Source organism: Apiospora marii (assembly GCF_038362585.1).
Source record: "Apiospora marii strain CBS 49790 chromosome Unknown utg000003l_segment0_segment0, whole genome shotgun sequence".
Classification (NCBI taxonomy): domain Eukaryota; kingdom Fungi; phylum Ascomycota; class Sordariomycetes; order Amphisphaeriales; family Apiosporaceae; genus Apiospora; species Apiospora marii.
The window spans coordinates 692641-705429 of NW_027117374.1; the positions used below are offsets into that span (position 1 = coordinate 692641).

A 12789-nucleotide genomic window follows, 5' to 3' on the forward strand; every position below is an offset into this window, starting at 1 on the left:
TTGGGGTGATTGGGGGCTGGGTGCGTTCTTTATGCTATTTCTAGCTCTGCTTGAAGTTCATACTGTAGCCCCCAGACTTCTCGTCCTTGTCCATCTTGAAGTTGTCGGTACTTAACCCGAACGGCTTCAGAATACCGTTTCCGAGCTGCATCGTCATATCCTATTAGCCATCTTCCGAAGGAATGCATGCGAAAGGAAGAGAACCACTTACATCCTTGAGCTTCCCCCACATCTCGGCCATTTCCTTCTCCTGCGCCGCCTTGGATTTCCCTGGCAGGATTACCAGCTGAGCCTTGACGATTTTGCGGTCTGCCGGGCTCAGGTTCTCCATCGTAGACAAGAGCTTGTAGTCTTCTTCGGCGCCCGACAGGTTCGCCCAGCCACCCTTCTCACTGCGCGCCCGCGCCCGGCGCATCAGAGCCTTGGCGCGGATCCGGGCGACATCTTCCTTCCGTTTCCGCCGCGCCTGCTCGGCCTCGGTCTCTTCTTTCTCAGCGGGCGCACTGTTCTGGGCACCGGAGCTGACGATCTCCTCCTCGACGCCGTCTTCGTCGTTCTGGGCCTTCGCCTCCTCCTTTTCGGCCTCGGCCTGCTCCTCGGCCGCCGCCTTGTCCAGACGGCCGAGGCCGTCGAGGGCCTTGGTCGCGCTGGAGATGGCTTCTTTCCATTGCTCCAGCTTCAGGTGGCAGGCGGATATGTTGGACTGGAGGACGGCGAGTTCGTAGTCGAGGTAGTGGGGGCAGACGGAGGCGGCTTCTTCGTACACGTTGATGGCGTTTTCGTATTTGGCCGACGAGAAGAGGGCGTTCGCTTGGGTCTTCTTCTCGTTCGATTCGCTCAGTAACTCCTACACCGACGCAGCCCGTATTAGCACTACTAGGTTCATCCTTTACTGGCAGTTGGGCTGCTGGATAGGGGTGGGTGGTTGTTTACATGCCGCTTCTTCCTCTGGCGCAAATCGCTCGACGGGCGCGGCTACGTCATCCTCGGTGGCGGGTGCAGCGTTCTTCGCTGCATCGTCTTTGCTTTGCGCTGGGGTTTGGTCTTTGGAGGACATGTTGTGTGTTGATTGGAACCAGAAATGGTGGCAAGTGAAATGCTGGAAGAGCGACAAAGCTATCGAGCGTTGACACACCACTGACGAAATCCAACGTTTTGTCCGACCATAGGCGATTGGCGTCTTGGTGCCCAGCGACCAGCCAGCAGCAGCGACAGGGGTTTTTGGAGCTACCCCTCTATCGGACGACTCGCCGGGACGATAGAGGGGCAGCGACTTTCATTGCCCCGCCAATTGACTTTCTACGGACAGCCCACTGCGAAACATGGTCTGACTTTCTACAGACTGACGTGAAAAGCATTGAATTATATTTTGTCGAACCTCTTAGGAACTTCTGTTTGCTCGCCTGAGACAATAGACTGCTCTCTATACCCAAGCTCTCAGCTAACAACCACACAATGGCGCCCCGTACAGAGTAAGTCCCGGTGCCCTTCACCCTCACTTGTCCCTCTTTTAAGTACCGCGTCATCAACAAATGACTAACAAGCAGCCCGCCTCTGCGTGCGCGTATAGCTTCCCGCCGGTGCGCGCCTGTCTCTTCGACATGGACGGCCTGCTGCTCGACACCGAAGACCTCTACACGCTCTGCATCAACATCGTGCTCGAAAAGTACGGCCGCCCGAGCCTGCCCTGGAGCATCAAGGCCAAGCTCCAGGGCCGCCCCGCGCCCCAGTCCAACGCCATCTTCAGCGAGTGGGCGAAGCTGCCCGTCTCCAACGCCGAGTACCAGGCCGAGGTCGCCGCCCTGCAACAGGAGCACTTCCCCACCACGCAGCCGCTCCCGGGCGTCGTGAAGCTGCTCGCCGACCTCGGGCGCACGCGGTACTGGGACACCTCCGCCGGCAGCAGCAAGGAAAAGAAGCAGAGGGTCCACATCGCGCTCGCGACCAGCAGCCACGCCCACAACTTCCGCATCAAGACGACGCACCTCACCGACCTCTTCTCCGTCTTCCCCACGGACCGGCGCGTCCTGGGCGACGACAAGCGCGTGGGGCCCGGCCGGGGCAAGCCCCTGCCAGACATCTACCACTTGGCGCTGTCGACCATCAACGCGAGCCTGGCGCCGGGCGAGAAGCCCATCACGCCCGAGGAGTGCCTGGTGTTCGAGGACAGCGTGCCGGGAGTGGAGTCGGGGCGGCGCGCGGGCATGCGCGTGGTCTGGGTGCCGCACCCGATGCTGAAGAAGGAGTACGCCGGGCGCGAGCCCGAGGTGCTAGCGGGTCGCATGAACGAGGCCGCCGACGAGGGGAACCGGAATGGCGGGGGCAGCGGTGCGGATGCCGAGGTGGGCGAGCTGGACGATGGGTGGGCCGAGTACCTCGAGAGCCTGGTCGACTTCCCCTACGAGAAGTACGGCATGGCCATCCCGCCGCCCGAGGTCGAGTCGGAGCCCGAGATGCAGCAGGTGGCGAAAGAGGCCGTTTCTGCTGAGGAGACTGTGAAGAGCTAGTATTAGTTCAGAGCAGCAGATGATAGAGCGTTTGTTTAGACTGGGCGAGAAGAGAGGCACATAGAAAACCCGATATAATAGAAGTAAACATAGAGAATAGAGCGCAAGGGTATTGATGATGAGGCTATGAATGTTTTCAATAGAGGATGCCCCTTCGAGAGAACGGCGAATGCCGACCACGATATTTCCTTTCAGGGTAGATATAGAGGTTCGTGTGTGTGTGTGTGGAAACAGAAATCTATGTTACGAAGTGCATCATCGTCGTAGACCTCACCAGTCAATGAATGATAGTCACACAGGCTTGTTGCAAGCCTTGGAGATTCAGAAAGTCAAGCACTGGAATCGAATGGCTAGTGCACTGTGAAGTGAAAGATACGGATGTCACAATTAAGAGAGTCAACTTGGCAGTAATATCTTCATTGCAGATTGGCATGAATGGCTTTCTTCAGTAGATATCCCAGAGGCTGATCTTGCCATCCTTGCTTCCAGCGGCAAGCCAATGGGTTTCTTTGGCTTGTTTGATCCGTCGATCTTTGACTGTCACATCGACAAGTTTGGGCACGACGGCCTTTGTGGCAGTGGACTTGTCACTGTCAAGGGCACTGCTACCGTCACTGTTTTGCTTGTCCTCCTCAGTCGGCGGCGACAAATGATCCAGGTTCGCAAAAGCGATGGCATAACAGCCGACCTGGTGCCATTTGAGTACAGCCAGCTCCTGCATCGTCTTGGCGGAATAGACGCGGATCTTGGAGTCCCAGCCCGCGGTCGCGAAGATCTTACCGTCTGAGCGCACCTTGAGGCCTTGCTGTCCGGAGTGTTTGGTGTTGACGACCTTGGTCGGCTGCGTCCTGACCTCGACGACGCTGCCCTGCTTCTGGGGTATGGGGGCGGTTTTGGGGGCGGCGGCCAGGGCCGCGGATAGGAGCGAAGCCGGCTGCTGGGGCGGTTTGCTGGCCTCCCGCCTCGGCAGGTGGGACTCCGGGGGTGGTGGCGTGGTGATTGGCGTTTCGGGTCCTCCCGAGGACATCGGCAATGCCTGCGGTCGAGGGATCGGGTGTCTCACCACGTTGGCGTCGGCGCCAGAGGTGTAGAAGAAGTCTTGGCGGGGCGACACGTCGAGCGACAGGACCGGCTGCCCGTGGGCTTGCGCGCGGTAGGATACATCCCAGGAGGAGGAGCCGTTGTTGTTGTTGTTGTCACCAGGTTCGCTCTGCTGGGTGACCATGGCTAGGCCGTTCTCGTAGCCCGTCACCAAGGTAAGGAAGCCCTTGACGCGGCAGAGCACCAGGGACATGACCATGCCTGTCTTCTCGCCCTTTGGGCTCGAGGCGACCGTGTGCAGTCTCTTCTGACTCGGAAAGTGGTAGATGTCGACCTGCCGTGGTGTTTGTCAATGCGGATGCTTGGCATCAAGGGAAACATGATAAGCATATAGCCTTCACCTACCGATTCAGACGCTAGGGTATTTGGTACGGCGATCAACAGCTCGTCGGCTGTTCCATCAGCGCCAGCCGGGCAGAAGCCAAAGGAGCAAAAGTTCATTGTATTGACCGGGAGTATATACAGGATCCATGGTTGAGGCCTGGGCGTGGGTGAGGGGTCCAGCGGGAGCGTTGTGCTCAGGGAAGCCTCGTCCTCTTCTGCAAGTTTCCAGATGACCAACTGGTTATCTCTTCCGTGACTGTTTACGACAAAGGAGATAAAACACTTTTAGCCTTGCTACCGATTGAAGATGTTTACAGGATACACTGTAGAATTGACCAAAACTCACGTGATGATCTTGTCGGCACCCCAGGAGGCGATGCCGAGGATGGCATTGGTGTGGGCGCGCCACACGGCTCTCGGGCGCACAATGGTCAGATCCCACAGCACGACGTATCCCTCCGCATCGCCGGACGCCAGGCGCTGGTTGTCTCTCACGAAGGCGGCCGCATGGACTTGGGCGTGGTGACCTCGCAGCACCGACTTGGGCTGCGGCAGCGGGTGTTGTGAAGCCATGGAGATCGCTGCTACTGCCGTTCGGAAACGGCCAATGGGTGAGTTGCTAAGCAAACAAGCAGAAAGTATCGCAGCTTTCACCTCGGATACATGGCTCAGCCCGTTTCACACGATTGGGATTTCTATACAGATGACAAAGCCGCAAACTCAAAAGAACATCAATTAAAAAAAGTTCGATGGCTCTGTTTTGTAAACAGTACAGTATGTTCTATCGTCGCCTGCCAATCGAACATTGAAGGTCGATTTAAACATTGGCAGGCGTCGTCAAAAGTTGCCCGAGGAATTTTGGCAGGAGCAGCCCACTAATTAACCTATTTTCTTTCCTGAGAGGGATCTCAACCTGCCAACCTCAGAATGTCGATTTACAACTGGGCTTATTCTCCATCCTGACTCTGGCCATCCTCCATGCTCCCTGGACGCGCTACGTTATATATACATATATCGTATACCTAATTTCATTCTGGATAGGCCTGAAAGAATATCATGTTTTACAATCTTTGGTTCCATGGGTGAACTACAATTGAATGAAACCAAGACTGCGAAAGCTGTCATCATCATCACGCCTTTTGGCTGCAAGATCAGCACAGCGCCTCCGTGTTTTCTCCATCGTGGTGTTGTTACTCAACTCCTCCCACTGCATATTGTCAGCTTTTGGATTTATCTGCGACCGAGCCTGCACGCAAGGACCAAAGGCAAATGACAGAGCCATATCTGCAGCGCGGCAGCAGCATACTGCCACTACCAGTGTTCATCCCATTGGACGCCACAGGATTCTTTACATATGCGAGTCCAGCAGAGTCAGCAAAAGATCTGAGACGTGTCATACAGAGATGCCCGAAGTCTACTGCCGTGACCTACTAGATCCGCACAGCTGCCGTGGTGCACCAAGTACTTATTTGCCATGCGGCCTGCGAGAACAGTGTCTCAGTCGCTACATGCAGACTTTGGGTGACCAATAATAGCTGCCCCCGCGACATCTATTGGCTTTTGGGCTCATCCCAACTCAGCTGAGAATTGTGTCATTTCCGCCGCCATCTTTTATATCTGCGCGCGCGCGGCTACGTCAACTTCCATGGCAATCAAATCAGACAAACCCGATATTACCTACCGCTAGAAGATGCACCCTCAGTCTGCCGAAGTGTGCAAATTGCCACCAAGATAAAAGGTATGCAATCCTGGCAACACCAAACAGGTCTGAGAAGAATATCCGTACATCGTGACGATTCCACGACTCGAGAGTAGAGAATTGTGTTGTGCAGCAAAATTGTCTCACTACCGTACGTTTGTGCTTTCTCGTCCACGAATCTACTCATAATCAGGAGGTTCCCCACTAACGACCTGGAGCCTGGAGAAGAAAGTAACCCCTTGCATTCCCGTTAATCGATCTACAGGGCCTGAGATTTTAGCATTTTAGGACCCCTGTTCCTGTGTTTGGAGGGTGAGCCTAAGCGAACCCGGATTCTGCATCCGCGGAAGGCAGGGCAAGTCTTCTACTTGTCTTCGATTGCAACGGGGACCTGGCCTGCTGAAAATGACAACGTGCAAAGCCTCCCATAGTACTCCGTAATCCGTAGCAGATCCCAACGATCTCGCATGTCTTGAGATCCGTGAGATGGATGACTTCAAACCAGCAGGCCCAGTTGGCTCTGTTGTCGCGCATGACAAATGGACACCAGAATCCAGGGCCCGCTAAATTTGGGTCAAGCCATCGGCTCAGAAAGGTGCCGGTAGGGGATTCGCTTGATCCACCCTCGTCTTTCCTCCAACTCTCGCGGCAGCAAGGGGGTTTGCCTGGCTTGGCGGGTCGGTTTGGAAGGATTCTGGGGCAATGAGGCTTGCTTGCGGTTCCTTAAGGATTGACATCCTCTCGAAACGAAACTTGACGTGGTGACTTTTAGCTGCAATTTCGTCATATCTGATGCAGTCTAGTCGGATGCCACCCACCACTCTCGGCTCTTTTATGCTTATGACAACAACGCTACTGCCCCCATGTTTGCTACAAGTCTCCGGGGCGCCAGTGCGTGCACCAGCCTCTAGGGGACGGAGGTTTTCTCTGCTTCCAGGTTGCCAGGCAAGTCAAAGGCCAAGAACTATCACGATGATCCACCACAATTCGGCAGAGAAACAGAGAAAACGCCCAATTTGGTGAAGCTTTCAAGGGTAACACAAGGCGAAGCAGCCAAATGAAATATAGTCGCTAGTGGAGGGACGACGTTGCATAGGGACTCAATACACCCTTAAGCCGTGAAGACCCAGTCGCGTGGCAGTCGGCATTGGGCGGCAACACCGTCGGCGGATACCGCACGCGTAACCGCAAGATGATCAAACAGACGCATCGCTACATCGTAATTTACGTACTACTACCTACAAACACAGCCCCCAGCTCCAGAAACAGTGGCATGCGACGTGCTATACGTATTGCCAAGCCAGAGTCGATTGCCTCCGGGTATCGGCTCTGGTGTAGGCCAAACCACACCATTGCACGGGAACCGAGAGTCAAGATACGCAGTTCAGACCACCAACGGTTACAGATGAGGGCGCCGGGGACCGAACTGGTATAGTCTGGGTGTGCGCAGTGTCTTTGACCAAAGACACGCTATGTTGTCCAAAGGCAGGCAAATGCAAGATGCATCTGTCAACTGACAAATATGTCTGCTCTATCCCAACGTTGAGACGAGCTTGCATCGCAGTTGGGGTGAAAGGCACAGAAAGGGCACAGTAGGGCGGTCTTGGCAGGTACCGTTGAAACCGACGATGAGTGTTTGCGACTCTCGGCACCGCCAGGAGCAAGTCAAGCCGATGCACTTCTCTGACAAGAGCTATTCGACACGGACCGGGAGCGCCCCATTATTTAAATCCATTCAAGCATAACCAGGGCCAGGCAGTAGGCCAGGGTCGTTTCGAGGAGGGCCCTGACCAGTCGAGGAAAACAGCCTTTGGAGGCCGCTGGTTGGCCGACGAGCGTTCAATTGATCTGCATGGACTTGGGGGTCGCCCGCCGTGGGCCACGGGGACGCTGCGAAGGAGGGTGACAATTTACCAAAAGCCTTGACGGATAGCACATGCCGCTATTGAAATCCATTCGTCGTTTTTTCTTGCTTCAAGCTAGACAAGCTCATGGGAGGCAGTGCGTGCGGGCAGCGGGCATGCAGCACACCACACAGCACACCCATCTTGAACATTGACAGATCAGATCCAGGGCCTTCCCGGTCTAGGCTTCGAAGCTTCTTTCTTCGGCTGCCGTCTCATCCATCCCAAAATACCATACCAACCAAAACACACACGGCACGGCACACGGCTCCCCCGTAGTCTGCCTACCTTATCTAACACACTTATCTCGAACTTGCTATACCACGAGTGACGAAAGCTAAGCTTGTTTGGCCACGGACGGTGCAGTGCTTTCCTTTTGCTGCATGGGCGCCGGACGACTGACTACATACCTGACAATTCACCTGTTTGAACCAAGAAAGCTCGAGGCATGCTCATCTTCTTGTATCGGAGCTAATACTGGGAGATATGCCACTGTAGCCGGCGCTAGGAGCGAAGCTATCCCTTTTCCTGCTTGCTATAGCTCTCATTTACATGCAAGAGTCTATCGTCATCGGGAAAGAAAAGCAAATATTTCCTTCCCCTTGGCCCCAAAGCTAGCAATTTTCTTTCAGCTGCGCGCCTAATTATACTTACTTGGACGAACCCGACCCAGGATCAACCCGCCATCCGTCACGTACATTTCACTGCTCCCTTTTCCCACCCTCTATCGCTTGCACGCCAGATCAAGACCGGTCCTTGGTAGCTGGTCAGCTAGCTCCTCCCGTCTTCCGGCACACTGGGGCCAGGTCTGTGGTACCACACCTAGTACAAGTACTTATGCGGGCGCTCACCTGCCTGATCGATCGGGAAGACGAATGAAGAGCGCTCATCGGAATTAATAACGATTTAGATTACATACACCCAGCAGAAAGAAACTAAGCTCTCAAGTCAGTCCACTTGGCTCTCGGCCTACCCATCTCTTTCTGCTGCCAGTTTCCGTCGGGGAAGACGGACGGCGCACTACAGCGTTCTCGTTTGACACGCTTGTGCCAATCAACCGACGGGTCGCTCGTACGAAGTCCAAGACATTCGAGTGCATCCCCAAGTTCTGGCCGGCTCAAAGAACACACCACCACCGCTGCCAGCAGCAGCTCACAGACGGAAAAAGCAAAAAGCGAGAGAAGAAAAGAAGGAACAGTGGAAAACGTGCTGAAGCGGCCCGTCACCAGAGACATAGCTAGTACATCCAACCTACTAGTCGTCCCCCCACACTCGATCTACTTGTACTCGACTCCACGCCTTTTCTTGGGTTTCTTCGACAATTCTTGCCCTTTCTTTTATCTCATCACATTCCGCTTCTAGCAACCTATTTTACGATATTCGCTTCTAATCGAGTCGACCGAGTTGTGGCTCATCTTTATCCAACGGGTCCAGCAATCAGCAATCAGAGAGATACCCGTTACTGTCAGACCTAATCTCGGGAGCGCCAACGGTCTACCACAGCCGCAAGCAAGCAACAGCAACAGTAACCGAAGTATTATCGACTGGACTTACCTAGCAAGCAACGACTTTGTTTGTTAGTTGGAAGCCGAAAGCCAACCCCTTTCGCTTCCCCTTCTCTTCCAGTCCAGCCCCTTTTCGGGACTAATACCCCGTCTCTTCGGAGGCGCCGCCCGCGGCCCTGGCTACCTACAATACCGCGCCGAACGTTGTCCACCCGGGCTTCGGACTCGGCGCCCCTGCGCCGCATGGTGCGCACTATGCTGAGCATCCCTCCCCGCCATACAGCGTCCGGGCCCACGGTTATGCGCCAGCATCAGCAGCAACAACAACGGCAACAGCAGCAGCAACAGCAACAGCAACAACAAATGACGGGCAGTTCGAGATACCAGCCCCAAAGCGGCAAAGACTGTCCATATCGGGTCCAAGCAAACTGGGCCCGTCCAGGAGCAACCCCAGCAGCAGCCCTGGAAAGACGACGAAGGTAGCACCGCCGGGAAGTGGCATGACCGTTTCAGAGCCAGTGCCGGTCAAGAGTAGACGAGTTAGGACAGGGTAAGTCATTTTTGCTTGTTTTTTCTTCTCTTCATTCACTTTTCCACCTCTTCCCTTCCTCTCCCTCACCCCCCTTTGCTTATCCTTCGGAGACGGGAACCTATGCTGACAGCTGCAACCTGTTGAGAACGAGGCAACGGGGTAGGCTCCAAGTCACCCCTTGAGCCCCACATGCCTCGTTCGGCAGGTTTACCTCAAACAGATGTCTTACTTGTAGAGAACGTCATTTGAAGTGCGATGAAGCAACGCCCGACTGCCTGAATTGCCGGAAGAGCAACCGGGAATGCAAACGCGGTGTGCGGCTCAACTTTATCGATCTCACCTGCAAGGAGCCGCCTATCCTCCTCCCGCCCACAGACGAGTGGTCAGGTATGTTGTCTCCCCGGTCTCCTTTTTGTTTCTTTATTTCGATTGGAGTCTTATACTCATTTTCTCTGCAGTGCAATTTCAGGATGAGTCGCGACAGATCGCCTCAGAATACCGTGGTGGGCTGGGCCGGTACGCCAAACTGGAACCGCAAGTAATCACACCACCGCATGAACCCGATCGGGTTCACGACCTCAGGCGGCAGTCGTTCAACATTGCCCGCCTAGAGCACCATCAAGCACCGCCGATAGACCGGAGGTACTCTACCACCAACCTGGCGTCGTTACAGCATTCATCTCATTACAGAGAGAAGGCGCACTCGCAATCGGATGCGCACTCAGATGGATACCAATCGAGAAGAAACAGCGATGCATCGTTCCTGGCGTTTCCCAATCCTTCTACCAATAGGGGCTACGAGAGTCTGTTGCTTTCAGACCCGTTCGCGGCGAACAAAGAGGAGATTCAGCGCAGCCAGTCCCGACACACGTACCGAGGCAGCGATGTGTCGACCGCAGCATCAGTAGCCGGCATGACGGTTGGCAACAACCAGCCCCATTTCTTCCGCAGTTCCGGGCCGGGCCAAGACCCCATCGGACCCCCCGACACAGGCATGATGACGCCGACGAGCGACAAGTCCGGGGAGCGCGAGTACCTCAACTCGCCCGAGGAGCTGCACTTCATGCAGGTCTTTGTGGAGGAGGTGGGCGTCTGGATGGACAGCCTGGACGAGAAGAAGCACTTTTCGCGGCTGGTGCCGTACCACGCTCTCAAGTGCCCGATGCTGCTCAACGCCCTGCTCGCGTGCGGCGTCAAGCAGCTGACGGTGACGCAGCAGTTCAACGACGACAAGGCCCTGTTTTACTACGACACGGCGACGACGCAGCTGCTCCGCAGCCTGCAGAACCCGGAGCGCAACACGGCCGAGTGCGCCACCACGGCCGTCGTCCTGAACGTGTATGAGATCATGAGCGAGAAGCCGACGCAGCGCATGAGCCACATCGCTGGGGCGCGCGCCCTGATCCGCGAGTGCGGGTGGAACGCCAAGAGCACAGGGCTGGGGGCCGCGTGCTTCTGGCTCAACGTGGGCATGGAGCTGCTGAGCTGCCTGGCCTTCAACTGGCAGACGGCGTGGGAGCCGGACCAGTGGGGCGTCGACATGGACTTCTTCTTCGACTCGACGGCCAACCCGGACAACAACAACAAGCGAGACAACAACAACCGGGCCGTCGTCGACCGGGACGAGGGCATCGGGCACGGCACCGAGGAGATGTGGGTGCACCGCATGTTCTTCATCGTGGCCAAGATCTGCAACTTCCGCGCCAACATCCCCAAGTTCGAAAAGGCCAGCCCCCACGAGGAGCAGATGCGCCTCCAGGACCGCTACGCCGAGTGGCAGCGCCTCAAGGGCATGTGCGACACCTGGAACGACGCCTGCCCGCGGCCCATGCACCCGTTTGGGTACCTCTACCCTTCGCAGTCGCGCGGGAGCAGCAGCGGGCGGGCTACGTCGTTGTTTCCCAATGTCTGGTATGTACTTGTCGCCTCCTTTCCTCCTCTCAGTTTTCTCCTTTTGCCAACCCCTTTTGCGGGAAATGGTATGTGTGTATCTATATGCAGAAAGCTAATAGTCACTCCCAGGCTCATCAAACGTGCTGCCATTGTCGGCCGCCTTTTCTACCACACGGCGCAGTGCCTGCTAGCGCAGATCAACCCGATCCTGCCCAAAGACAGCGAGGAGGCGCGCGCGGTGCAGCAGCACCACGCGCACCAGGTGTGCGGCATCGTCGCGCACACGCGGGACCGGGGCGTGGCGTCCGTCTCGATCCGGTCCCTGGCCATCGTGGCCGAGGTCCTCACCGACCGCGCCGAGCAGCGCGAGTGCGTCGACATCCTCGAGAACATCGACAAGGCCACGGGCTGGAAGCTCGGGGCCGTCGTCAAGAACCTCAAGCGGGTCTGGGGCTGGGAGAAGCAGAACAGCATCTCGGGGCTCGCGGCCACGTTCCTGCCGGCGCCGGCGCCGTCGTCTTCCAGCAATATCAACGGTAGCGGCGGCGTCAGCGGCAACAACAACAACGGCAACCCGTCGACGACGACGACGACGGCGCCGGCTAGCCACACGATGAGCGCGGCGCCGTCGCCTTCGGAGCGGTCGGTTTCTTTGGCTAACATCACCAACCAGCCGACACCGGCGGCGGAACGTGCCAATTCGATCTCGGGCTCGAACGCGGGACAGATGATTCCTGGGCTCGCTCAGGCGCAGGCTCACGGGCCGGCGCATGCGCAGGGCCAGCCGCCGCCGGTTGCGGCGCCGCGGCCGGTAAGGTTGAGTGTTAATCCGCTTAGCTTTGCGGATTTCAGCTTGCCCAACCATCCTTATCAGAATTGGTACGAGCCGCCTAGTCGGTCGAGCTCTTACAAGACTTCTCAGGGGCTGTTGTGAGGATGAGCAATTTCCCGGTTGCCAGTCCATTACTATCTCTTATTCTGGGAGGTTGGGATATCTGCTTTCATCTTGTGTGTATACGTCTGAGCGAGCGGGTGCGAGTGTGGAAATGTGTGTGCATATATATGCCTACCCCAAGACAGCGGCAATCAGTCGTCCGTCTTGAGTGGTTGCTTGATGATTTACGTGTATCATGTTTTACAGCGGTAGGGGCACGGCTACCAGGCATAGGGAAGGTGTCAAGATACCATTGGGTTGTTGCATTGCGGGCGAGAAAGCTATTGGGCGGCTGCATATTCTGTCTGCGTGCTTGTTCAGATATGATCACGATGCGAGTTCGTGTTTTGGGGGGCGTCAGATGGTATTGGGACCATGGTGGCATACTTA

The 12789-nt window shown here is 56.2% G+C and overlaps 4 protein-coding genes across 4 annotated transcripts; 2 read left to right on the forward strand and 2 right to left on the reverse strand.

Annotated features, from left to right (window-relative positions):
• Nucleotides 1-40: 40 nt before the first annotated feature.
• Nucleotides 41-1057, reverse strand: PG985_003680 (uncharacterized protein; the record flags this gene model as incomplete). The annotated part of the gene is made up of 3 exons (XM_066823449.1): nt 41-145; nt 212-847; nt 968-1057. 3 exons carry the CDS (start codon nt 1055-1057, stop codon nt 41-43), a joined length of 831 nt encoding a protein of 276 aa, XP_066686609.1.
• Nucleotides 1058-1455: 398 nt separating this feature from the next.
• PG985_003681 (uncharacterized protein) lies at nt 1456-2507 on the forward strand (the record flags this gene model as incomplete). The annotated part of the gene is made up of 2 exons (XM_066823450.1): nt 1456-1472; nt 1571-2507. 2 exons carry the CDS (start codon nt 1456-1458, stop codon nt 2505-2507), a joined length of 954 nt encoding a protein of 317 aa, XP_066686610.1.
• A 445-nt stretch (nt 2508-2952) lies between these two features.
• PG985_003682 (uncharacterized protein) lies at nt 2953-4505 on the reverse strand (the record flags this gene model as incomplete). Its single annotated transcript, XM_066823451.1, has 3 exons — nt 2953-3882; nt 3954-4188; nt 4279-4505. The coding sequence occupies 3 exons, from the start codon at nt 4503-4505 to the stop codon at nt 2953-2955; spliced, it is 1392 nt and encodes a 463-aa protein (XP_066686611.1).
• Nucleotides 4506-9761: 5256 nt separating this feature from the next.
• Nucleotides 9762-12399, forward strand: PG985_003683 (C6 zinc finger domain-containing protein; the record flags this gene model as incomplete). Its single annotated transcript, XM_066823452.1, has 4 exons — nt 9762-9777; nt 9834-9959; nt 10031-11483; nt 11595-12399. 4 exons carry the CDS (start codon nt 9762-9764, stop codon nt 12397-12399), a joined length of 2400 nt encoding a protein of 799 aa, XP_066686612.1.
• Between the last annotated feature and the right edge of the window lie 390 nt (nt 12400-12789).